This window comes from Oncorhynchus nerka, linkage group LG8 (genome assembly GCF_034236695.1).
Source record: "Oncorhynchus nerka isolate Pitt River linkage group LG8, Oner_Uvic_2.0, whole genome shotgun sequence".
In the NCBI taxonomy this organism is placed as follows: Eukaryota; Metazoa; Chordata; class Actinopteri; order Salmoniformes; family Salmonidae; genus Oncorhynchus; species Oncorhynchus nerka.
In genome coordinates this window covers 5,142,380-5,168,907 of record NC_088403.1, presented here as the reverse complement: position 1 = coordinate 5,168,907, position 26,528 = coordinate 5,142,380, and the positions used below count along the sequence as shown (strand labels likewise).

At 44.5% G+C, this 26,528-nt stretch overlaps 2 protein-coding genes across 4 annotated transcripts in view; one reads left to right on the top strand and one right to left on the bottom strand.

Moving 5' to 3' along the window:
• Nucleotides 1-26,528, top strand: part of mdm2 (MDM2 proto-oncogene) — a 51,560-nt gene extending 25,032 nt beyond the window's left edge. The window contains exons 11-12 of the mRNA XM_065021255.1: nt 3,492-3,555; nt 19,283-26,528. Of these exons, the coding sequence (XP_064877327.1) occupies nt 3,492-3,555; nt 19,283-19,305 (87 nt within the window). The 3' untranslated portion in view covers nt 19,306-26,528. The remainder of the gene's footprint in view (nt 1-3,491; nt 3,556-19,282) is intronic.
• Nucleotides 1,856-26,124, bottom strand: LOC115123595 (NACHT, LRR and PYD domains-containing protein 12-like). 3 transcript variants are annotated; one of them, XM_065021250.1, is made up of 11 exons: nt 26,038-26,124; nt 24,070-24,117; nt 20,810-21,045; nt 16,100-17,900; nt 13,073-13,246; nt 12,375-12,548; nt 12,077-12,247; nt 7,518-7,688; nt 4,180-4,353; nt 3,439-3,485; nt 1,856-2,865 (listed from the first exon to the last, which is right to left on the bottom strand). In XM_065021250.1, exons 2-11 carry the CDS (start codon nt 24,099-24,101, stop codon nt 2,291-2,293), a joined length of 3,555 nt encoding a protein of 1,184 aa, XP_064877322.1. In that variant the 5' UTR covers nt 24,102-24,117; nt 26,038-26,124; the 3' UTR covers nt 1,856-2,290. The 3 variants fall into 3 exon arrangements, with proteins under 3 accessions (XP_064877322.1, XP_064877323.1, XP_064877324.1); XM_065021251.1 differs by lacking the exon at nt 26,038-26,124 and adding an exon at nt 25,073-25,154; XM_065021252.1 differs by lacking the exons at nt 7,518-7,688; nt 12,077-12,247; nt 12,375-12,548; nt 26,038-26,124 and having other exon boundaries at nt 24,070-24,135.

Here is a 26,528-nt window from a genome sequence, read left to right as displayed (position 1 = left end):
CCTCTAACCACTAGGCTACCCCGCCTCTAACCACTAGGCCACCCTGCCTCTAACCACTAGGCTACCCTACCTCTAACCACTAGGCCACCCTACCTCTAACCACTAGGCTACCCTGCCTCTAACCACTAGGCTACCCTGCCTCTAACCACTAGGCCACCCTGCCTCTAACCACTAGGCCACCCTGCCTCCCCATCTAACAGTATACCTCTAACCACTAGGCTACCCTGCCTCTAACCACTAGGCCACCCTGCCTCCCCATCTAACAGTATACCTTTGTGTAAAAGGTTATTCCATAAACAACGTGTGATATATTATTATATCTACATTTCATTTTTCATGTGTAATTACAGGAACAAAAGTGAAGAAACTTTGGCCAAACTTCAGTTTTATTGCATTTATTCAAATACCATTTAAACAATTCAAACTCTTTATTCCATCGTCTTCATTTCACACAGGTCAAATCTGTGACGTGTCATTTCCATTCTGTGTAATTGAGTTCACAGGTCAAATCTGTGACGTGTCATTTCCATTCTGTGTAATTGAGTTCACAGGTCAAATCTGTGACGTGTCATTTCCATTCTGTGTAATTGAGTTCACAGGTCAAATCTGTGACGTGTCATTTCCTTTCTGTGTAATTGAGTTCACAGGTCAAATCTGTGACGTGTCATTTCCATTCTGTGTAATTGAGTTCACACAGAAGCAGAATTGTATAATAAAAGGGTAATAAACCGGGTGGTTGGAGCCCTGAATGCTGATTGGCTGACAGCCGTGATATATCAGACATTATAAACCGGGTGGTTGGAGCCCTGAATGCTGATTGGCTGACAGCCGTGATATATCAGACATTATAAACTGGGTGGTTGGAGCCCTGAATGCTGATTGGCTGACAGATATCAGACCTTAAAGGGTGGTTGGAGCCCTGAATGCTGATTGGCTGACATTATAAACCGTAACCGGGTGGTTGGAGCCCTGAATGCTGATTGGCTGACAGCCGTGATATATCAGACATTATAAACCGGGTGGTTGGAGCCCTGAATGCTGATTGGCTGACATGCTATCATTGGCTAAACCTGGTTGAGCCCTGAATGCTGATTGGCAGACAGCCGTGATATATCAGACATTATAAACCGGGTGGTTGGAGCCCTGAATGCTGATTGGACAGCCGTGATATATCAGACATTATAAACTGGGTGGTTGGAGCCCTGAATGCTGATTGGCTGACAGCCGTGGTATATCAGACTGGTGGTTGGAGCCCTGAATGCTGATTGGCTGACAGCCGTGGACCTTATAAACCGGGTGGTTGGCTGACAGACCGTATATAAACTGGGTGGTTGGAGCCCTGAATGCTGATTGGCTGACAGCCGTGATATATCAGACATTATAAACCGGGTGGTTGGAGCCCTGAATGCTGATTGGCTGACAGCCGTGATATATCAGACATTATAAACCGGGTGGTTGGAGCCCTGAATGCTGATTGGCTGACAGCCGTGATATATCAGACATTATAAACCGGGTGGTTGGAGCCCTGAATGCTGATTGGCTGACAGCCGTGGTATATCAGACATTATAAACCGGGTGGTTGGAGCCCTGAATGCTGATTGGCTGACAGCCGTGATATATCAGACATTATAAACCGGGTGGTTGGAGCCCTGAATGCTGATTGGCTGACAGCCGTGATATATCAGACATTATAAACTGGGTGGTTGGAGCCCTGAATGCTGATTGGCTGACAGCCGTGGTATATCAGACCTTATAAACTGGGTGGTTGGAGCCCTGAATGCTGATTGGCTGACAGGGTGGTTGGAGCCCTGAATGCTGATTGGCTGACAGCCGTGATATATCAGACATTATAAACTGGGTGGTTGGAGCCCTGAATGCTGATTGGCTGACAGCCGTGGTATATCAGACCGTATAAACCGGGTGGTTGGCTGACAGCCGTGATATATCAGACCTTATACCACGGGTATGACAAAAACATGTATTTTTGCTGCTCTAGTTACATTAGTAACCTGTTTATAATAGCAATAAGGCACCTTTAGGGGGTTTGTGGTAATATGGCCAAGACAGGATTGAATGGCCAATATGACCATCTAGAATCAATACTAACTATCCATTTGACAACTGATACTACATGTAAATGATGTGTGGGAATAGGGGAATTATCAATGACCATGACACACCATTTAAACCAGTCAAATCGCAGATTTCCCAGGGAGCCGTTTTATAATTAAGCAATAAGGCCCGGGTGGTGTGATACACGGCGTCTCCTTACTACCGAACAGGACCGCGATTAGAGGGAAACATCACGTTGTGTTTCTGACACAGGGGCCACCACCTGACACAGGGACACTGAGGAGTGACACCAAACAAACAGCCCTGGGTAGAGGGGCTCTGTAAATGTGGTGTAGAACGTGTGCAGGTGAGTCAGTGTATCAGAACAGACCTTGTAGAAAGACATCGTGCCGGCTGGCCAGTCCAGATACAGTCCTACTCTGTTGGACGGGGGGGAGGAGGGGGAAGGTATGGTAGTGAGCTTACTATTGATCCAGGCAGAGTAATGGTCATCATAACAGACCAGACACCAGGCTTTGTCACTAGGTCCAAGCCCACTGTCATCACCCCTTCCTGACCTATTGATTCCTTTATACGTCACACCGATATGAGCCCCTCTCCCAGTCCACTCTACCTCCCAGTAACAGCGCCCTGACAGACCCTCTCTACACAGCACCTGGTCGAAATCCTGAAATCTCTCCGGGTGATCCGGATACGGCTGCTCCTCTGTCCTCCATGTCACCGTTCTGTTCTCCTCAGACAGAGAGAGGTTTCTGCTTGCTGTGTTCGGGTCCAGTGAGAGCACACAGCCATCTGATGGGGGAGACCAGGACACAAATTACAAAGCATCATCATATCACAATGATAATGTTTCTAGGTGTTAAAGAGCCCCATCAGAATGATAATGTTTCTAGGTATTAAAGAGCCCCATCAGAATGATAATGTTTCTAGGTATTAAAGAGCCCCATCAGAATGATAATGTTTCTAGGTATTAAAGAGCCCCATCAGAATGATAATGTTTCTAGGTATTAAAGAGCCCCATCAGAATGATAATGTTTCTAGGTATTAAAGAGCCCCATCAGAATGATAATGTTTCTAGGTATTAAAGAGCCCCATCAGAATGATAATGTTTCTAGGTATTAAAGAGCCAAGGGAAAAGGTCAAGTCAGATTTGTTGAATGATCATGTCTTATACTGTATGATCATAACCTCATAACACACCAATCAATAATCCCAACAGAGCGAGGTCCTGTCAGTGTAACCACACACACACACACACACACACACACACACACACACACACACACACTCTGAAAAACGCTCTTTCTTCGAGTCAACTTGAAATAAGACTAACAGGATTTTTTCTTCGCAGCAGTCAACACTCACATTTTCTAAGCCCGTGTTTAATTGTGTACTGTCCTCCATGTTCCACACTGTAGGGGGTAAGAAGAACAGACAGGCAAAGTCCACACAAGGTCACCACATCACACCGTCCAGGTCGTGGTAAGTGTGTTTGGCTTACAGTACATGTAATTATCATAACTAACCTGATAGGTCAGAAACATGTCTTACAGTACATGTAATTATCATAACTAACCTGATAGGTCAGAAACATGTCTTACAGTACATGTAATTAGCATAACTAACCTGATAGATCAGAAACATGTAATTAGCATAACTAACCTGATAGATCAGAAACATGTAATTAGCATAACTAACCTGATAGGTCAGAATCATGTCTTACAGTACATGTAATTATCATAACTAACCTGATAGGTCAGAATCATGTCTTACAGTACGCATACATTAGCATAACTAACCTGATAGGTCAGAATGTACCGTAAGACATGTTTCTGAGCCATCAGGTTAGTTATGATAATTTATGCGTACTGTAAGACATGTTTCTGAGCCATCAGGTTAGTTATGATAATTTATGTGTACTGTAAGACATAACTAACCTGATAGGTCAGAAACATGTCTTACAGTACACATACATTAGCATAACTAACCTGATAGGTCAGAAACATGTCTTACAGTACACATACATTAGCATAACTAACCTGATAGGTCAGAAACATGTCTTACAGTATGTCACTCAACATGGACTGACATAAACCCTCTACATACTTGAGTTTCTCCAGTCTGCAGTGTGGATCCTCCAGTCCAGCAGAGAGCAGTCTGACTCCCGAGTCTCCTGGGTGATTGTAGCTCAGATCCAGCTCTCTCAGGTGTGAAGGGTTTGACTTCAGAGCTGAGGCCAGAGAAGCACAGCCTTCCTCTGTGACTTCACAGAATGCCAACCTGCAGAGAGTTTTAACATGATTCCAAAATCACACAGCTATTCTATGGTGGGGAACATAGACTGGCTGTTGTCTCCATGTGTACATATATTCATAATATCATTACTGTGGTGTTATTTGCATTATATCCGCAATGCAGCATCTGATTGGGGACCACTGGCCTATGGCCAATCAGATGTTGTTTTGATGTTTGGCCATATGCCAGTGGTTCCCAAACTTCAATACAGTATCTGATTGGGGACCACTGGCCTATGGCCAATCAGATGTTGTTTTGATGTTTGGCCATATGCCAGTGGTTCCCAAACTTCAATTCAGCATCTGATTGGGGACCACTGGCCTATGGCCAATCAGATGTGGTTTTGATGTTTGGCCATATGCCAGTGGTTCCCAAACTTCAATACAGTATCTGATTGGGGACCACTGGCCTATGGCCAATCAGATGTTGTTTTGATGTTTGGCCATATGCCAGTGGTTCCCAAACTTCAATTCAGCATCTGATTGGCCATATGCCAGTGGTTCCCAAACTTCAATACAGTATCTGATTGGGGACCACTGGCCTATGGCCAATCAGATGTTGTTTTGATGTTTGGCCATATGTCAGTGGTTCCCAAACTTCAACTCAGCATCTGATTGGCAATATGCCAGTGGTTCCCAAACTTCAATATGGCATCTGATTGGCCATATGCCAGTGGTTCCCAAACTTCAATTCAGCATCTGATTGGCCATATGCCAGTGGTTCCCAAACTTCAATACAGTATCTGATTGGCCATATGCCAGTGGTTCCCAAACTTCAATACAGTATCTGATTGGGGACCACTGGCCTATGGCCAATCAGATGTTGTTTTGATGTTTGGCCATATGTCAGTGGTTCCCAAACTTCAACTCAGCATCTGATTGGCCATATGCCAGTGGTTCCCAAACTTCAATACGGCATCTGATTGGCCATATGCCAGTGGTTCCCAAACTTCAATACGGCATCTGATTGGCCATATGCCAGTGGTTCCCAAACTTCAATACGGCATCTGATTGGCCATATGCCAGTGGTTCCCAAACTTCAATACGGCATCTGATTGGCCATATGCCAGTGGTTCCCAAACTTCAATACAGTATCTGATTGGCCATATGCCAGTGGTTCCCAAACTTCAATACAGTATCTGATTGGGGACCACTGGCCTATGGACAATCAGATGTTGTTTTGATGTTTGGCCATATGCCAGTGGTGTAATGTTTAAAACTGGATGTTCATTCTCTTCAGATTGGTCTAGAATTCAACCTGTGAGTGTCACAATGCCCTCATGGCTTTCAGGACCTAAACTTAAAGACGGAGCGCAGTCACAATGCCCTCATGGCTTTCAGGACCTAAACTTAAAGACCGAGCACAGTCACAATGCCCTCATGGCTTTCAGGACCTAAACTTAAAGACGGAGCGCAGTCACAATGCCCTCGTGGCTTTCAGGACCTAAACTTAAAGACGGAGCGCAGTCACAATGCCCTCATGGCTTTCAGGACCTAAACTTAAAGACGGAGCGCAGTCACAATGCCCTCATGGCTTTCAGGACCTAAACTTAAAGACTGAGCGCAGTCACAATGCCCTCATGGCTTTCAGGACCTAAACTTAAAGACGGAGCGCAGTCACAATGCCCTCATGGCTTTCAGGACCTAAACTTAAAGACTGAGCAACGTCACAATGCCCTCTTGGCTTTCAGGACCTAAACTTAAAGACCGAGCACAGTCACAATGCCCTCATGGCTTTCAGGACCTAAACTTAAAGACGGAGCGCAGTCACAATGCCCTCATGGCTTTCAGGACCTAAACTTAAAGACGGAGCGCAGTCACAATGCCCTCATGGCTTTCAGGACCTAAACTTAAAGACGGAGCGCAGTCACAATGCCCTCATGGCTTTCAGGACCTAAACTTAAAGACTGAGCAACGTCACAATGCCCTCTTGGCTTTCAGGACCTAAACTTAAAGACCGAGCACAGTCACAATGCCCTCATGGCTTTCAGGACCTAAACTTAAAGACGGAGCGCAGTCACAATGCCCTCATGGCTTTCAGGACCTAAACTTAAAGACGGAGCGCAGTCACAATGCCCTCATGGCTTTCAGGACCTAAACTTAAAGACCGAGCGCAGGTCACAATTCTGTTTTTCCCCCTGTGTTTAAGATCATGTTTGATAATGTGTTTGATATCACAGCCGATGAAACTAAAGAGTGTAAAACTGTGGGGAAAAAACGTGATCCATGTTATTTCCTGATAGTTGGTTGGTTGAAAATACAATGTACAACTGAACACTTCTGATCAGCAGGTTGACATGGGCGGGAGTTTGGGCTTTCCATTGTGACATCACCATGCGGGAAAATTGGTTAATACGACCAATAACAAAAGAGAGTTTCTAAAAACCTCTCTGCCAATCACGGCGCTGTCATGTCATCGTTAACGTGTTGCGATCACAACGAAACCATCGCTCTCCTTTTGTTGCTCGTAATGTGAAGACACGTCAAGTCAACATGCCTTCGTAAAGCTACCAACATTCATAGTTATTGGACTCACATATAGACAAACTAGATCGGCACAACAATTACAATATTTGATATGAAATTATCACAGCGTTGCTTGTAAAAAAAAATGAAATAAAAAAAAATAAAGTTTAAAAAGTAACAGCTTCATCATAAGTGTCAGTTAAGACACAGTCAGTTTTATATCAGAGTTTGTTCATATCAAACAGATGTGGTGAACTGTTATCACCTAAATACAGGAGAACTGACCTCAGAGTCTCCAGGTTACATGGTGAACTGTTATCACCTAAATACAGGAGAACTGACCTCAGAGTCTCCAGGTTACATGGTGAACTGTTATCACCTAAATACAGGAGAACTGACCTCAGAGTCTCCAGGTTACATGGTGAACTGTTATCACCTAAATACAGGAGAACTGACCTCAGAGTCTCCAGGTTACATGGTGAACTGTTATCACCTAAATACAGGAGAACTGACCTCAGAGTCTCCAGGTTACATGGTGAACTGTTATCACCTAAATACAGGAGAACTGACCTCAGAGTCTCCAGGTTACATGGTGAACTGTTATCACCTAAATACAGGAGAACTGACCTCAGAGTCTCCAGGTTACATGGTGAACTGTTATCACCTAAATACAGGAGAACTGACCTCAGAGTCTCCAGTTTACATGGTGAATCCCTCCGTCCAGCAAAGAGCAGCTTCACTCCTGAATCCAGCAGGTCATTGTTACTCAGATCCAGCTCTCTCAGGTGTGAGGAGGAACTGAGAGCTGAGGCCAACACTTCACAAGATGCTTCTGTGAGTTTACAGCCAGAGAGACTGCAGATACAGAGGCAATTACATGAGGTTTCCTCTTGAGCTTCACAGCAGTTGATGGTAGATGACAAACTCTGAAGATCAAACCTGTTGGGATTACTGAAAACAAAGTCATTCAACCGGCAAATGAGCCACTTTTAGAATGTCTTTCATGTTGTTACTACAGATGTCCTGATCACTCCGTCGTCACAGAGAATGTTCCTGCTCGGCAGGAAATGGAAACTTATAATGTATTAAAGGTTTTAAAAAGGCTTTTAAAGTTTGTAACTTCCACTTTAAAACATCAGGAAAAAGGAGAAAGCACCACAAAAACATCCATTAATTATAATAATTATCATAATCATTTCCTGTTTCTGTAGGGATTTTTTTGTTTTGCGGTGAGAAACTGGTCGAATTAAGACAGTACATCTGTATGTGTTGGGATCGCTTCAGGGACATCAACTTGAGGGAATATGACTGCAGTGTTACCTAGGGAATATGACTGCAGTGTTACCTAGGGAATATGACTGCAGTGTTACCTAGGGAATATGAATGCAGTGTTGCCTAGGGAATATGACTGCAGTGTTACCTAGGGAGTATGACTGCAGTGTTACCTAGGGAATATGACTGCAGTGTTGCCTAGGGAATATGACTGCAGTGTTGCCTAGGGAGTATGACTGCAGTGTTACCTAGGGAATATGACTGCAGTGTTGCCTAGGGAATATGACTGCAGTGTTGCCTAGGGAATATGACTGCAGTGTTGCCTAGGGAATATGAATGCAGTGTTACCTAGGGAATATGACTGCAGTGTTACCTAGGGAATATGAATGCAGTGTTACCTAGGGAATATGACTGCAGTGTTGCCTAGGGAATATGAATGCAGTGTTACCTAGGGAATATGAATGCAGTGTTGCCTAGGGAATATGAATGCAGTGTTACCTAGGGAATATGAATGCAGTGTTACCTAGGGAATATGACTGCAGTGTTGCCTAGGGAATATGAATGCAGTGTTACCTAGGGAATATGAATGCAGTGTTGCCTAGGGAATATGAATGCAGTGTTACCTAGGGAATATGAATGCAGTGTTACCTAGGGAATATGAATGCAGTGTTACCTAGGGAATATGAATGCAGTGTTGCCTGGGGAATATGAATGCAGTGTTACCTAGGGAATATGAATGCAGTGTTACCTAGGGAATATGAATGCAGTGTTGCCTAGGGAATATCATTGTTTTCAAGTGAGGTACACTGCATTTTCTAGTGTCCATTTGGGGTCATGTGCAGAAACAGTTTGGTCCTACCCTGTCATATGCTAATGAGGTCCTGTGGTCATGTGCAGAAAGAGTTTGGTCTTACCCTGTCATATGCTAATGAGGTCCTGTGGTCATGTGCAGACAGAGTTTGGCCCTACCCTGTCATATGCTAATGAGGTCCTGTGGTCATGTGCAGACAGAGTTTGGCCCTACCCTGTCATATGCTAATGAGGTCCTGTGGTCATGTGCAGAAAGAGTTTGGTCCTACCCTGTCATATGCTAATGAGGTCCTGTGGTCATGTGCAGAAAGAGTTTTGTCCTACCCTGTCATATGCTAATGAGGTCCTGTGGTCATGTGCAGAAAGAGTTTGGTCCTACCCTGTCATATGCTAATGAGGTCCTGTGGTCATGTGCAGACAGAGTTTGGCCCTACCCTGTCATATGCTAATGAGGTCCTGTGGTCATGTGCAGAAAGAGTTTGGTCCTACCCTGTCATATGCTAATGAGGTCCTGTGGTCATGTGCAGAAAGAGTTTTGTCCTACCCTGTCATATGCTAATGAGGTCCTGTGGTCATGTGCAGAAAGAGTTTGGTCCTACCCTGTCATATGCTAATGAGGTCCTGTGGTCATGTGCAGAAAGAGTTTGGTCCTACCCTGTCATATGCTAATGAGGTCCTGTGGTCATGTGCAGAAAGAGTTTGGTCCTACCCTGTCATATGCTAATGAGGTCCTGTGGTCATGTGCAGAAAGAGTTTGGTCCTACCCTGTCATATGCTAATGAGGTCCTGTGGTCATGTGCAGACAGAGTTTGGCCCTACCCTGTCATATGCTAATGAGGTCCTGGGGTCATGTGCAGAAAGAATTTGGTCCTACCCTGTCATATGCTAATGAGGTCCTGTGGTCATGTGCAGAAAGAGTTTGGTCCTACCCTGTCATATGCTAATGAGGTCCTGGGGTCATGTGCAGAAAGAGTTTGGTCCTACCCTGTCATATGCTAATGAGGTCCTGTGGTCATGTGCAGACAGAGTTTGGTCCTACCCTGTCATATGCTAATGAGGTCCTGTGGTCATGTGCAGACAGAGTTTGGTCCTACCCTGTCATATGCTAATGAGGTCCTGTGGTCATGTGCAGACAGAGTTTGGCCCTACCCTGTCATATGCTAATGAGGTCCTGGGGTCATGTGCAGAAACAGTTTGGTCCTACCCTGTCATATGCTAATGAGGTCCTGTGGTCATGTGCAGAAAGAGTTTGGTCTTACCCTGTCATATGCTAATGAGGTCCTGTGGTCATGTGCAGACAGAGTTTGGCCCTACCCTGTCATATGCTAATGAGGTCCTGTGGTCATGTGCAGAAAGAGTTTGGTCCTACCCTGTCATATGCTAATGAGGTCCTGTGGTCATGTGCAGAAAGAGTTTTGTCCTACCCTGTCATATGCTAATGAGGTCCTGTGGTCATGTGCAGAAAGAGTTTGGTCCTACCCTGTCATATGCTAATGAGGTCCTGTGGTCATGTGCAGAAAGAGTTTGGTCCTACCCTGTCATATGCTAATGAGGTCCTGGGGTCATGTGCAGAAAGAGTTTGGTCCTACCCTGTCATATGCTAATGAGGTCCTGTGGTCATGTGCAGAAAGAGTTTGGTCCTACCCTGTCATATGCTAATGAGGTCCTGGGGTCATGTGCAGAAAGAGTTTGGTCCTACCCTGTCATATGCTAATGAGGTCCTGGGGTCATGTGCAGAAAGAGTTTGGTCCTACCCTGTCATATGCTAATGAGGTCCTGTGGTCATGTGCAGAAAGAGTTTGGTCCTACCCTGTCATATGCTAATGAGGTCCTGGGGTCATGTGCAGAAAGAGTTTGTTCCTACCCTGTCATATGCTAATGAGGTCCTGTGGTCATGTGCAGAAAGAGTTTAGCATATGACAGGGTAGGACCAAACTCTTTCTGCACATGACCACAGGACCTCATTAGCATATGACAGGGTAGGACCAATGAGGTCCTGTGGTCATGTGCAGACAGAGTTTGGTCCTACCCTGTCATATGCTAATGAGGTCCTGGGGTCATGTGCAGACAGAGTTTGGTCCTACCCTGTCATATGCTAATGAGGTCCTGGGGTCATGTGCAGAAAGAGTTTGGTCCTACCCTGTCATATGCTAATGAGGTCCTGTGGTCATGTGCAGAAAGAGTTTGGTCCTACCCTGTCATATGCTAATGAGGTCCTGGGGTCATGTGCAGAAAGAGTTTGGTCCTACCCTGTCATATGCTAATGAGGTCCTGTGGTCATGTGCAGAAAGAGTTTGGTCCTACCCTGTCATATGCTAATGAGGTCCTGTGGTCATGTGCAGAAAGAGTTTGGTCCTACCCTGTCATATGCTAATGAGGTCCTGGGGTCATGTGCAGAAAGAGTTTGGTCTTACCCTGTCATATGCTAATGAGGTCCTGTGGTCATGTGCAGAAAGAGTTTGGTCCTACCCTGTCATATGCTAATGAGGTCCTGTGGTCATGTGCAGAAAGAGTTTGGTCCTACCCTGTCATATGCTAATGAGGTCCTGTGGTCATGTGCAGAAAGAGTTTGGTCCTACCCTGTCATATGCTAATGAGGTCCTGGGGTCATGTGCAGAAAGAGTTTGGTCCTACCCTGTCATATGCTAATGAGGTCATGTGGGAACCTGTTTTTAAATGTGATTTCTAAGGATCCTCACTTAGCTGCTGCCTCGTATGTTGCTTGTAAATGTGAGGACCCGTCAAGTCAACAAATCAACATGCCTTTATAAAGTTAAAACTATTCATAGTTATTGCACTCACGTATTGACAAACTAGATTGAACAACAATTACAATATTTGTCAAAAAAATGTCACAGTTTAAAAAGGAACAGCTGTATAAGTGTCAGTCAAGAGACAGTGAGGTGTTGGATATATTGAGTTTAATGCTGAGTTTGTTAATGATCAAACAGATGTGGTGAACTGTTTTTTATTTTACCTTTATTTTACTAGGCAAGTCAGTTAAGAACAAATTCTTATTTTCAATGACGGCCTAGGAACAGTGGGGCAGAACGACAGACTTGTACCATGTCAGCTCGGGGATTCGAACTTGCAACCTTTCGGTTACTAGTACAACGCTCTAACCACTAGGCTACCCTGCCCCTAAATACAGGAGAACTGACCTCAGAGTCTCCAGTTTACATGGTGAATCCCTCCGTCCAGCAGAGAGCAGCTTCACTCCTGAATCCAGCAGGTCATTGTTACTCAGATCCAGCTCTCTCAGGTGTGAGGAGGAACTGAGAGCTGAGGCCAACACTTCACAAGATGCTTCTGTGAGTTTACAGCCAGAGAGACTGCAGATACAGAGGCAATTACATGAGGTTTCCTCTTGAGCTTCACAGCAGTTGATGGTAAATTACAAACTCTGAAGATAAAACATGTTGGATTACTGAAAACAAACAATCCAACCGTATTACTGACTTTAGGATCTCCAGTCTCCAGGTTGAATATTCTAATCCAGGAGAGACATGTTGCACTATTGAGTCTCCTAGATGATAGTCACTCAGGTCCAGCTCTCTCAGGTGGTTGGGGTTTGACCTCAGAGCTGAGACCAGGGCAGCACAGCCTTCGTCTGTAAATCCACAGCCTGATAGCCTGCAAGGTCATTCCATATGAAAATCAATCAATATAGCCTGCAGGGTCATTCCATATGAAAATCAATCAATATAGCCTGCAGGGTCATTCCATATGAAAATCAATCAATATAGCCTGCAGGGTCATTCCATATGAAAATCAATCAATATAACCTGCAGGGTCATTCCATATGAAATCAATCAAAATAGCCTGCAGGGTCATTCCATTTGAAATCAATCAAAATAGCCTGCAGGGTCATTCCATTTGAAATCAATCAAAATAGCCTTCAGGGTAATTCCATATGAAATCAATCAAAATTGGCTGTTTTTGTCCTCTACCTTTTACTTGAACAAAAATGTCCAATCATGTACAGTACACCTGTTAGAGACCCATTTTAGACACCCCCCCCCCCATTCTAACATGAGACACCCATATCCTCTCATCACTGATAAAGATGGAACATTGATTTTGATACCATTCTACATTTTATAAAACAGTTTTCTCAAACTGTGGATCACTTATTGAACAAGAAGTGTGGTACTGACTTCAGAGTCTCCAGTTTACAGTGGGGATTCCCCAGTCCAGCAGAGAGCCGCTTCACTCCTGAATCCTTCAGGTCATTGTTACTCATGTCCAGCTCTCTCAGGTTTGAGGGGTTTGAGCTGAGAGAGGAGACTAACAGTTCACACGATGCTTCTATGAGTTGACAGTCAGCAAGTCTGCAAAGACAGAGCGGATAACATGAGAGAGAGGTTGTATTCATGTTAGTGTAAGTTTAGCTTTCCCTGCTAGTGTAAACCTGTGTTACTTTTGATGTCATAGTGAAGTTGATAATACCAGTATGGCACTATAGTAAAATTGTGCGCCGGCCCTTTAAGGTTTGTCAGTTGTCAAACAGTTGGCACCAGTTCTTAATTATACTATGGCTGGTCCTGTATCAGGCACATCCTCTGTCAGGAGCGTCCTCTGTCAGGAGCGTCCTCTGTCAGGAGCGTCCAATGTCAGGAGCGTCCAATGTCAGGAGCGTCCTCTGTCAGGAGCGTCCTCTGTCAGGAGCGTCCTCTGTCAGGAGCGTCCTCTGTCAGGAGCCGTCCTCTGTCAGGAGCGTCCTCTGTCAGGAGCGTCCTCTGTCAGGAGCCGTCCTCTGTCAGGAGCGTCCTCTGTCAGGAGCGTCCTCTGTCAGGAGCGTCCTCTGTCAGGAGCCGTCCTCTGTCAGGAGCGTCCTCTGTCAGGAGCGTCCTCTGTCAGGAGCGTCCTCTGTCAGGAGCCGTCCTCTGTCAGGAGCGTCCTCTGTCAGGAGCGTCCTCTGTCAGGAGCGTCCAATGTCAGGCACATCAGTCACATGCTGTTTTACTTACAGAATAATTCATGTGAGATGTTTTGTGACCCTGTTTGGAGTTAATTGTGGACACCTGCACAATTATACCCTATACCTTTCTGGACAGGGACCCAGCTATATTTGTCCTGTATCAGACATGTCTCCTTTCTGGACAGGGACCCAGCTATATTTGTCCTTATCAGACGTGTCTCCTTTCTGGACAGGGACCCAGCTATATTTGTCCTGTATCAGACGTGTCTCCTTTCTGGACAGGGACCCAGCTATATTTGTCCTTATCAGACATGTCTCCTTTCTGGACAGGGACCCAGCTATATTTGTCCTTATCAGACGTGTCTCCTTTCTGGACAGGGACCCAGCTATATTTGTCCTTATCAGACATGTCTCCTTTCTGGACAGGGACCCAGCTATATTTGTCCTTATCAGACGTGTCTCCTTTCTGGACAGGGACCCAGCTATATTTGTCCTGTATCAGTCATGTCTCCTTTCTGGACAGGGACCCAGCTATATTTGTCCTTATCAGACGTGTCTCCTTTCTGGACAGGGACCCAGCTATATTTGTCCTTATCAGACGTGTCTCCTTTCTGGACAGGGACCCAGCTATATTTGTCCTGTATCAGACGTGTCTCCTTTCTGGACAGGGACCCAGCTATATTTGTCCTGTATCAGACGTGTCTCCTTTCTGGACAGGGACCCAGCTATATTTGTCCTTATCAGACGTGACTCCTTTCTGGACAGGGACCCAGCTATATTTGTCCTGTATCAGTCATGTCTCCTTTCTGGACAGGGACCCAGCTATATTTGTCCTTATCAGACGTGACTCCTTTCTGGACAGGGACCCAGCTATATTTGTCCTTATCAGACGTGTCTCCTTTCTGGACAGGGACCCAGCTATATTTGTCCTGTATCAGACATTTCTCCTTTCTGGACAGGGACCCAGCTATATTTGTCCTTATCAGACGTGTCTCCTTTCTGGACAGGGACCCAGCTATATTTGTCCTGTATCAGACATTTCTCCTTTCTGGACAGGGACCCAGCTATATTTGTCCTGTATCAGACGTGTCTCCTTTCTGGACAGGGACCCAGCTATATTTGTCCTGTATCAGACATGTCTCCTTTCTGGACAGGGACCCAGCTATATTTGTCCTTATCAGACGTGACTCCTTTCTGGACAGGGACCCAGCTATATTTGTCCTTATCAGACGTGTCTCCTTTCTGGACAGGGACCCAGCTATATTTGTCCTGTATCAGACATGTCTCCTTTCTGGACAGGGACCCAGCTATATTTGTCCTTATCAGACGTGTCTCCTTTCTGGACAGGGACCCAGCTATATTTGTCCTTATCAGACGTGTCTCCTTTCTGGACAGGGACCCAGCTATATTTGTCCTTATCAGACGTGACTCCTTTCTGGACAGGGACCCAGCTATATTTGTCCTTATCAGACGTGTCTCCTTTCTGGACAGGGACCCAGCTATATTTGTCCTGTATCAGACATTTCTCCTTTCTGGACAGGGACCCAGCTATATTTGTCCTTATCAGACGTGACTCCTTTCTGGACAGGGACCCAGCTATATTTGTCCTTATCAGACGTGTCTCCTTTCTGGACAGGGACCCAGCTATATTTGTCCTTATCAGACGTGTCTCCTTTCTGGACAGGGACCCAGCTATATTTGTCCTTATCAGACGTGTCTCCTTTCTGGACAGGGACCCAGCTATATTTGTCCTTATCAGACGTGACTCCTTTCTGGACAGGGACCCAGCTATATTTGTCCTTATCAGACGTGTCCATGGACCCAGCTATATTTGTCCTTATCAGACGTGACTCCTTTCTGGACAGGGACCCAGCTATATTTGTCCTTATCAGACGTGTCCATGGACCCAGCTATATTTGTCCTTATCAGACGTGACTCCTTTCTGGACAGGGACCCAGCTATATTTGTCCTTATCAGACGTGTCCATGGACCCAGCTATATTTGTCCTTATCAGACGTGACTCCTTTCTGGACAGGGACCCAGCTATATTTGAGTATCTACAGGTACATGTACAGGATCACCTGTCATAAGTACAGGTGTGCACCATTAATACACGACTCAATACTTTTTATGATCAAATTTCTATTTTAAAAAAAAGAAGCTTTTGTTTATTATTTGAATAGAAAATCTAGTCAGCCAGTGAAAGATACTGCTATACTTACCAGTATAGTGTGATGTGAGTGATATTTCCCAGAATACTTACAGAGCCTTCCTGCAGACTCTCACAGCTGGAAGCAGTCTCCTACGACCCTCCTGTGAGGTCTTGTATTTCTTCAGGTCAAACACCTCCAGAACCTCGTCTGATATCTGCAGCATGTAGGCCAACGCTGAACAGTACGTAAGTGGCAGGTTTTTGGATCTTTTCTCTGACCTCATGTATTTTTCGATTTCCTGCTGTACTGAATGGGTTTTCATCTCTATCAGACAGTGGAAGAGATTGATGCACCTCTCGGGGGACATGTTGGTATTCTGCATCATCTTCAGGGATCGGATCGTTTTCTTGACGCTCTCTGGACTGATTTCTGTCTGTGTCACCAGACCTCGTAGGAGTTTCTGATTGGCTGCCAGTGACATGCCATGAAGGAAGCGGACGACAAGGTCCAGATGTCCAGTCTTACTCTCCAAGGCTTTATTCGCGGTACTCTTCAGCAGCTCATGTAAGGTTATCTCTTCAGACGTGACTCTAGTCGCCTGGAGGAAGGGCTTCAGTTCATCCATGTTCTTGGTTGTGTAACAATGGTACACGTAGACAGCAGAGAGAAACTCTTGAACGCTCAGATGAACAAAGCAGTACACCACTCTCTGAAACAACACAGACTCTTCTTTAAAGACTTGTGTGCACACGCCCGAGTACACCGAGGCTTCTGTGACATCAATGCCACACCCTTTCAGATCTTCTTCATAGAACACGAGATTTCCTTTCTCCAGATGTTCAAACGCCAGCTTCCCCAGCTTCAGAAGAGCTTCCTTATCAGACTCCAGGAGCTCCTGTTGATCCATTTCGTCTTTTCCATGACACTTCTGGTTCTTCCGGCTGGTGTGAATGAGCACGAAGTGTGTGAACGTCTCAGTCAGAGTCTTGGGCATCTCTCGTCTCTTGTCTGTACTTAACATGTGTTCAAGGACTGTTGCAGAAATCCAACAGAAAACTGGCATGTGACACATGACGTGGAGGCTCCTTGATGTCTTAATGTGGGAGATGATTCTGTTGGCCAGGTCCTCATCATCACAGAATCTTTTCCTGAAGTACTCCTCCTTCTGTTGGTCGTTGAACCCTCGTACCTCTGTCACCTGGTCGACACACTCAGAGGGGATCTGATTGGTTGCTGCTGGTCGGGAGGTTATCCAGAGGAGAGCAGAGGGAAGCAGATTCCCCTTGATGAGGTTTGTCAGCAGAACATCTACAGACGATGTCTGTGTGACATCAGACATCATTTTGTTGCACTGAAAATCCAATGGAATTCTGCTTTCATCCAACCCATCAAAGATGAACATAGCTTTACAGGCAGCGAGTGTCTTTGCATTGACTATATCTAGTTCTGGGTGGAAGTCATGGAGAAGTCTCAGAAGACTGTACTGGAGATCTTTGATCAAGTTCAGCTCCCGGAAAGGAAGCACAAATATGATCTCCACATCTTGGTTTGCCTTCCCTTCAGCCCAGTCGAGGATGAACGTCTGCACAGAGACTGTTTTTCCGATGCCAGCGATGCCCTTGGTCAGCACAGTTCTGATGCTTCTCTCCTGGCCAGCTAAGGGTTTAAAGAGGTCATTGCAGTGGATTGCCGTGTCACGTGAGGTCGGTGTCCTGCATGCCGTCTCTAGCTGCCACACCTCATGTTCATCGTTAACCCCTTCACTCTCTCCCTCTGTGATGTATAGCTCTGTGTAAATCCTGTTGAGGGGGGTTTGACTCCCTGCTTTTCCCAGGCCTTCTATCACACATTCATACCTTCTCTTCAGACTGTCTTTATGGTTTACTATAGCTCTCTGCAGGCTGACATCCACTGAAAGAGAAGAATAGAATTTGCTTAGAATTTTCATGTGTATCTCGCCTTGCCACATTCACTGAGACGGCACTTGTGAAGGTGGTAAATTACATTTTAATGGCATCGGACCGAGGCTCTGCATCTGTTGAATCTGACAATTAATCTTAATGGTTGTACAGTCGTCTCAAATAAAACTGAAGGACCTCGGCGTTACTCTGGACCCTGATCTCTCTTTTGAAGAACATATCAAGACCATTTCAAGGACAGCTTTTTTCCATCTACGTAACATTGCAAAAATCAGAAACTTTATGTCCAGAGATTATGCAGAAGAATGTATCCATGCTTTTGTCACTTCTAGGTTAGACTACTGCAACGCTCTACTTTCTGGCTACCCGGATAAAGCACTAAATAAACTTCAGTTAGTGCTAAATACGGCTGCTAGAATCCTGACTAGAACCAGAAAATGTTATCATATTACTCCAGTGCCTCTCTACACTGGCTTCCTGTTAAAGGCAAGGGCTGATTTCAAGGTTTTACTGCTAACCTATAAAGCATTACATGGGCTTGCTCCTACCTCTCTCTCTGATTTGGTCCTGCCGTACATACCTACACGTACACTACGGTCACAAGACGCAGGCCTCCTAATTGTCCCTAGAATTTCTAAGCAAACAGCTGGAGGCAGGGCTTTCTCCTATAGAGCTCCATTTTTATGGAACGGTCTGCCTACCCATGTGAGAGACGCAGACTCGGTCTCGACCTTTAAGTCTTTACTGAAGACTCATCTCTTCAGTGGGTCATATGATTGAGTGTAGTCTGGCCCAGGAGTGGGAAGGTGAACGGAAAGGCTATGGAGCAACGAACCGCCCTTGCTGTCTCTGCCTGGCCGGTTCCCCTCTTTCCATTGGGATTCTCTGCCTCTAACCCTATTACAGGGGCTGAGTCACTGAATTACTGGGGCTCTCTCATGCCGTCCCTGGAAGGGGTGCGTCACCTGAGTGGGTTGATTCACTGATGTGGTCATCCTGTCTGGGTTGGCGCCCCCCCTTGGGTTGTGCCATGGCGGAGATCTTTGTGGGCTATACTCAGCCTTGTCTCAGGATGGTAAGTTGGTGGTTGAAGATGTCCCTCTAGTGGTGTGGGGGCTGTGCTTTGGCAAAGTGGGTGGGGTTATATCCTTCCTGTTTGGCCCTGTCCGGGGGTGTCCTCGGATGGGGCCACAGTGTCTCCTGACCCCTCCTGTCTCAGCCTCCAGTATTTATGCTGCAGTAGTTTATGTGTCGGGGGGCTAGGGTCAGTTTGTTATATCTGGAGTACTTCTCCTGTCCTATTCGGTGTCCTGTGTGAATCTAAGTGTGCATTCTCTAATTCTCTCCTTCTCTCTTTCTTTCTCTCTCTCGGAGGACCATGCCCCAGGACTACCTGACATGATGACTCCTTGCTGTCCCCAGTCCACCTGGCCGTGCTGCTGCTCCAGTTTCAACTGACCTGAGCCCTAGGACCATGCCCCAGGACTACCTGACATGATGACTCCTTGCTGTCCCCAGTCCACCTAGCCGTGCTGCTGCTCCAGTTTCAACTATTCTGCCTTATTATTATTCGACCATGCTGGTCATTTATGAACATTTTAACATCTTGGCCATGTTCTGTTATAATCTCCACCCAGCACAGCCAGAAGAGGACTGGCCACCCCACATATGCTGTCTCTAATTCTCTCTTTCTTTCTCTCTCTCGGAGGACCTGAGCCCTGGGACCATGCCCCAGGACTACCTGACATGATGACTCCTTGCTGTCCCCAGTCCACCTGACCGTGCTGCTACTCCAGTTTCAACTGTTCTGCCTTATTATTATACGACCATGCTGGTCATTTATGAACATTTGAACATCTTGGCCATGTTCTGTTATAATCTCCACCCGGCACAGCCAGAAGAGGACTGGCCACTCCACATAGCCTGGTTCCTCTCTAGGTTTCTTCCTAGGTTTTGGCCTTTCTAGGGAGTTTTTCCTAGCCACCCTGCTTCTACACCTGCATTGCTTGCTGTTTGGGGTTTTAGGCTGGGTTTCTGTACAGCACTTTGAGATATCAGCTGATGTACGAAGGGCTTTATAAATACATTTGATTTGATTTGACTTGTATTCCTGTGTATCTCGCCTTGCCACATTCACTTGTATTCCCGTGTATCTCGCCTTGCCACATTCACTTGTATTCCCGTGTATCTCGCCTTGCCACATTCACTTGTATATTCCTGTGTATCTCGCCTTGCCACATTCACTTGTATTCCTGTGTATCTCGCCTTGCCACATTCACTTGTATTCCTGTGTATCTCGTCTTGCCACATTCACTTGTCTTCCTGTGTATCTCGTCTTGCCACGTGCTGGAAGACTAGAAGATTTAACATTTGAAAATACAAAGGGCCGAGTGTACAAAACATTAAGAACACCTGCCCTTTCCATGACATAGACTGACCAGGTGAATCCAGGTGAAAGTTATGATCCCTTATTGATGTCACCTGTTAAATCCACTTTAAAAATCAGTGTAGATGGAGAGGAGAAGACAGGTTAAAGAAGGATTTTTAAGCCTTGAGACATGGATTGTGTATGTGAGCCATTCAGAGGGTGAAGGGGCAAGATACAAGATTGAAGTGCCTTTGAACAGGAAGTGGTAGTAGGTGCCAGGTGCACCGGTTTGTGTCAAGAACTGCAAAGCTGCTGTTTTTTTTCACTCTCAATAGTTTCCTGTGTGTGTCAAGAATGGTCCACCACCCAAAGGACATCCAGCCAACTTGACACAACTGTGAGAAGCGTTGGAGTCAACATAGACCAGCATCCCTGTGGAACGCTTTCTACACCTTGTAGAGTCCAATATTTTGTCCAGTTAGTGTACATGGTTTGGTCCAATGAAACATGAGCTTAATGAGCAAAGGTCTTACTGTTTTCAGAGCAACTTGCTTCATCGTTGGGTTCAGCCCGTTGCAGTAGAACTGGGCGTGTCCTGGATCTCTTTCTACACCGAGGACAGCCATAGTGTCCTGACGGAGCAGGCTGCTCCCAGTGTCTGGTGATGCACCGTCTGCAGAACCTGTGTCCACAGGTGATAGAGACTGGATCTGTCAGCACCTGCTCACACACTGCACACCTGGACTGATCCTCTGACAGAGACCATCCACTACACACACACACACACACACACACACACAGATGTTAAAACTGCTACTTGTGCAGAAACAGAGAAAATATAGGACATAACTCCACGTACACACACACACACACGTACACACACACACACACACACACACACACACACACAGAGACCACTGCTGTGTTATTCGTACTTCTCTCTCTCTGCTCAGACTATTCACTTTATTACCTGAACATAGCCGGCACAGTGCATTCTACATAGTGTGTTTCATAGTACTCTGTATATCATTCTACATAGTGTATTTCATAGTACTCTGTATATCATTCTACATAGTGTATTTCATAGTACTCTGAATATCTTTCTACATAGTGTATGTCATAGTACTCTGAATATCTTTCAACATAGTGTATTTCATAGTACTCTGTATATCATTCTACATAGTGTATTTCATAGTACTCTGAATATCTTTCTACATAGTGTATTTCATAGTACTCTGTATATGTTTCTACATAGTGTATTTCATAGTACTCTGAATATCTTTCTACATAGTGTATGTCATAGTACTCTGAATATCTTTCTACATAGTGTATTTCATAGTACTCTGAATATCTTTCTACATAGTGTATGTCATAGTACTCTGAATATCTTTCTACATAGTGTATTTCATAGTACTCTGTATATCATTCTACATAGTGTATGTCATAGTACTCTGAATATCTTTCTACATAGTGTATTTCATAATACTCTGTATATCTTTCGATACATCTTCGTGCTTTATTACTATTTAACGGTCTATTTGTCCACAGTGTTTGACTGTCTATTTATCCACCGTGTTTGACTGTCTATTTGTCCAGTGTTTGACTGTCTATTTACACACCGTGTTTGACTGTCTATTTACACACCGTGTTTGACTGTCTATTTATCCACAGTGTTTGACTGTCTATTTGTCGACACGTGTTTGACTGTCTATTTGTCGACACGGTGTTTGACTGTCTATTTGTCGACACAGTGTTTGACTGTCTATTTGTTGTGTTTGACTGTCTATTTGTCCACAGTGTTTGACTGTCTATTTGTCGACACAGTGTTTGACTGTCTATTTGTTGTGTTTGACTGTCTATTTGTCGACACAGTGTTTGACTGTCTATTTGTCGACACAGTGTTTGACTGTCTATTTGTCGACACAGTGTTTGACTGTCTATTTGTCGACACAGTGTTTGACTGTATTTGTCGACACAGTGTATGACTGTCTATTTGTCGACACAGTGTTCGACTGTCTGTTGTGTTTGACTGTCTATTTGTCGACAGTGTTTGACTGTCTATTTATCCACAGTGTTTGACTGTCTATTTGTCGACATAGTGTTTGACTGTCTATTTATCCACAGTGTTTGACTGTCTATTTGTCGACACAGTGTTTGACTGTCTATTTATCCACAGTGTTTGACTGTCTATTTGTCCACAGTGTTTGACTGTCTATTTATCCACAGTGTTTGACTGTCTATTTATCCACAGTGTTTGACTGTCTATTTGTCCACAGTGTTTGACTGTCTATTTGTCCACAGTGTTTGTGCCTTGTTTTTAGCTCCTTACTGACTTATTGTTCCAATATTATTAGTATTATTGATCACAGTTGAGAGGAAGCTGGCAAGTAAACATTTCATTGTACTGTTTACACCCTGCTATATTCTGTGCATTTGACAAATAACCTTCGATTTGACACACACACACACACACACACACACACACACACACGCACACACACACCTGTGAAGTTGAAAGTTTGATTGTAATAGTTCAGAAAGTTCAGTAATGTTTGTAGTCATACTGTATGTGAATCAGGACATAGTGGTTGTAGTAGCAGTAGTAGTGGTTGTAGTAGTAGTAATAGTGGTTGTAGTAGCAGTAGTAGCAGTAGTAGTGGTTGTAGTAGCAGTAGTAGTGGTTGTAGTAGTAGTAATAGTGGTTGTAGTAATAGTAATAGTGGTTGTAGTAGTAGTGGTAGTAGTAATAGTGGTTGTAGTAGCAGTAGTAGTGGTTGTAGTAGCAGTAATAGTTGTTGTAGTAGCAGTAGTAGCGGTTGTAGTAGCAGTAGTAGCGGTTGTAGTAGTAGTAGTAGCGGTTGTAGTAGTAGTAGTAGCGGTTGTAGTAGTAGTAATAGTGGTTGTAGTAGTAGTAATAGCGGTTGTAGTAGTAGTAGTAGCGGTTGTAGTAGTAGTAGTAGCGGTTGTAGTAGTAGTAATAGTGGTTGTAGTAGTAGTAATAGTGGTTGTAGTAGTAGTAGTAGCGGTTGTAGTAGTAGTAGTAGCGGTTGTAGTAGTAGCGGTTGTAGTAGTAGTGGTTGTAGTAGTAGTAGTAGTAGCAGTAGTAGCGGTTGTAGTAGTAGTAGTAGTGGTGGTGGTTTTTGTAGTAGTAGCAGTAGTAGTGGTTGTAGTAGTAGCGGTTGTAGTAGTAGCAGTAGTAGTGGTTGTAGTAGTAGCGGTTGTAGTGGTTGTAGTAGTAGCGGTTGTAGTAGTAGCAGTAGTAGTGGTAGTGGTTGTTGTAGTAGTGGTAGTGGTTGTTGTAGTAGTAGTGGTAGTGGTTGTTGCAGTAGTAGTGGTAGTGGTTGTTGTAGTAGTAGCAGTAGTAGTGGTTGTAGTAGTAGCGGTTGTAGTAGTAGCAGTAGTAGTGGTTGTAGTAGTAGTGGTTGTAGTAGTAGTAGTAGTAGTGGTTGTTGTAGCAGTAGTAGTAGTGGTTGTTGTAGTAGTAGCAGTAGTAGTGGTTGTAGTAGTAGTAGCAGTAGTAGTGGTTGTAGTAGTAGCGGTTGTAGTAGTAGCAGTAGTAGTGGTTGTAGTAGCGGTTGTAGTAGTAGCAGTAGTAGTAGTAGTGGTTGTTGTAGTAGTAGCAGTAGTAGTAGTGGTTGTTGTAGTAGTAGCAGTAGTAGTAGTAGTGGTTGTTGTAGTAGTAGCAGTAGTAGTGGTGGTGCCAGTGATTTTGGCCCAGGGATGTTTGTAGTCACACAGTATCAAATATGAGGTCTCATTTACTCGTAGTTCAGATATGGAAGTAAAATAGTACCTGTTAGCTTCCTTGTCAAGTGAGAGACTCATTTTAGAGCACTGACCCCTAAACAGAGATCCAGCATAGTGGTTAACACAGTGACAGCTCAATATTGAATGAGAATAGTTCTCTATTATTCTCTTAGAAATCAAACATTTACTAAACAGACACATCCAAATAGTCTGGTGATTTAAATCACACGTACATGTAGTCATGACTTCTAATTTTTTTTTTTTTACCTTTATTTAACTAGTTAAGTCAGTTAAGAACAAATTCTTATTTTCAATGACGGCCTAGGAACCGTGGGTTAACTGCCTGTTCAGGGACAGAACGACAGATTTGTACCTTGTCAGCTCGGGGATTTGAACTTGCAACCTTTCGGTTACTAGTCCAACGCTCTAACCACTAGGCTACCCTGCCGCCTCTACACTCTAACCACTAGGCTACCCTGCCGCCCCTACGCTCTAACCACTAGGCTACCCTGCCGCCCCAATGATCACCTCTTCTCCATTCCTGCCAGGATTGAATTGGATCCGCGGTAACCTCAGTGTTTAGGCGGTGTCAGAGGTGTAACTGCTCTGTAGCTGTCAAATCAACAAGCGTCTCCCTCCACATTTTATACCTATCGCCGGCATTGTCATTGGATGTGCAGAGTTGCATTTATATAAATCCCACGCATCCGTTTTTCAACTTCAAACACTGTCGTCCGTGATGTAATCTACACCTCGATTAGGCTGATGTAAATACTTATTGTTAAGTTTAACAACAACAACAAATGTTTTAACGGGAGTCATTTCTATATAGCCTACACGTTCTTGTTCTGAACTTCTAACGCAGGATGGGTGAGTTCTCTCGTTTCTGGGTTGGGCAAAATCTGGGAATTCTATATCCGGTCTAACGCGTGTGCAATGGTCCAGCTGTTCTATATCCAGTCTAAAACCGTGTAATATGGTCCATTTGTAGTATGGTCTTTTCTCAACAGAAATGACGTAAACCAAGAGCAAGACCTGTTGAAACGTACCTCGGTTCGAATCCGACAAGGGGAAAAACAACAATATCTACAGCCTGGCACTCTGCAGTCAACCCGGGCTGGTCTTGGTTATTCTAGCTCGACTTGCGTTTCCACTGCCGCAATATCATTAACAATGTCATGTTGCTTTCTAACCAATGTGACTGTGCTGTTAGCTTCGCTAATGTTGAAACTGTAGAAAATCAGTTGGCTACAACTAGAAAGATGTTGCAGAAATATCCCCCTTGGTGGATATAAACTACACAAGACTTCCTCTGGGTGGAATGTAACGAGTTGAACCGAGTGGAAGTTGTATCCGCCTTGTGGTTTGTAGTTTACAAACCTGCTAGAGTTGGTTAGCCGCAGGCGGACGAGCAATATGCACCGTTTGTAGTGCGGATGAGTTTAACCAACCTGAACTGGAATCAACGTGAAGATGATTAGCTTTAGAAACCCCCTGAGTAGATCTAGTGCTTCGTAGGAGCTAGGCTACCCTGCCCTCTGGTCTTACTGGAGCGAATAATAACTCATCACGGTGTCTTTAAACCATCCATCTGCTTCTATTGTGTTGCTTTGTTCAACAGGTAACGTTATGCCATTAAGGAATTGTAGGGGAATAAAATGACGTAGCATCAGCCTAATAATAACGATGTTAAGAACAGTAGGGTCAATGGTTTCATACTAAATAACACGAAGCAGGAGCTTATTGTCATTAAAAAAACGATAATATATAGAGATGAACCAATTGTAAAATAACCATGATGTAGAAATATATGAACATATTGTTCTTGTTCTTCATATTGTTTTTGAATTTGACTCGCCCATGAGCAATTACTGTCATTTTGTATGACTGAACTGTACCTGTCCCAGATGAAATAGACTGTTATGGTCTGAGTGTTTGTCAATCACTTTACTAAAATAAAACCATACATTTCATTTCCCTACACATTTTACAATAACCCTGGCAGAATTCTTACCTTATAGCCTGAATTCACAACCAGAACATGTCAAGTCAATGAGATATGTCCTTCCCGATGACGAGTGCTCAGTATCTATGTTCTAGATACGGTTGATCTTTGAATTGCTATTTCGTATGCAGGTGACTAACTTACTGCTAATTACATGGCTACAACTCACAGTAAAGCCTGTGGGGTCCCCTATAGGATAGCTCCCACATTACACACATAATCTCCCTTTTTTAACCGAACACTGTGTGCCCGAAGAAGATCCTACGATGACGGACAGACAACTGAGCCAATGGCGGAAGACTACAGACTACAACCAGCTGAACCAATCCGGAGATCCGATCTTCCTAGGGTCAACCTACTTTCTGTGACGTATATAAGAGCTGTGCTGACTGTTTACGCGCTCTCTGCCTGCCGTTCCACACGAACTAACGGAAGAGCCGTAATTACGTTGTACTACATATTTTCACTCTGAATAAACTGTTTACTTGTCATAAAATTTA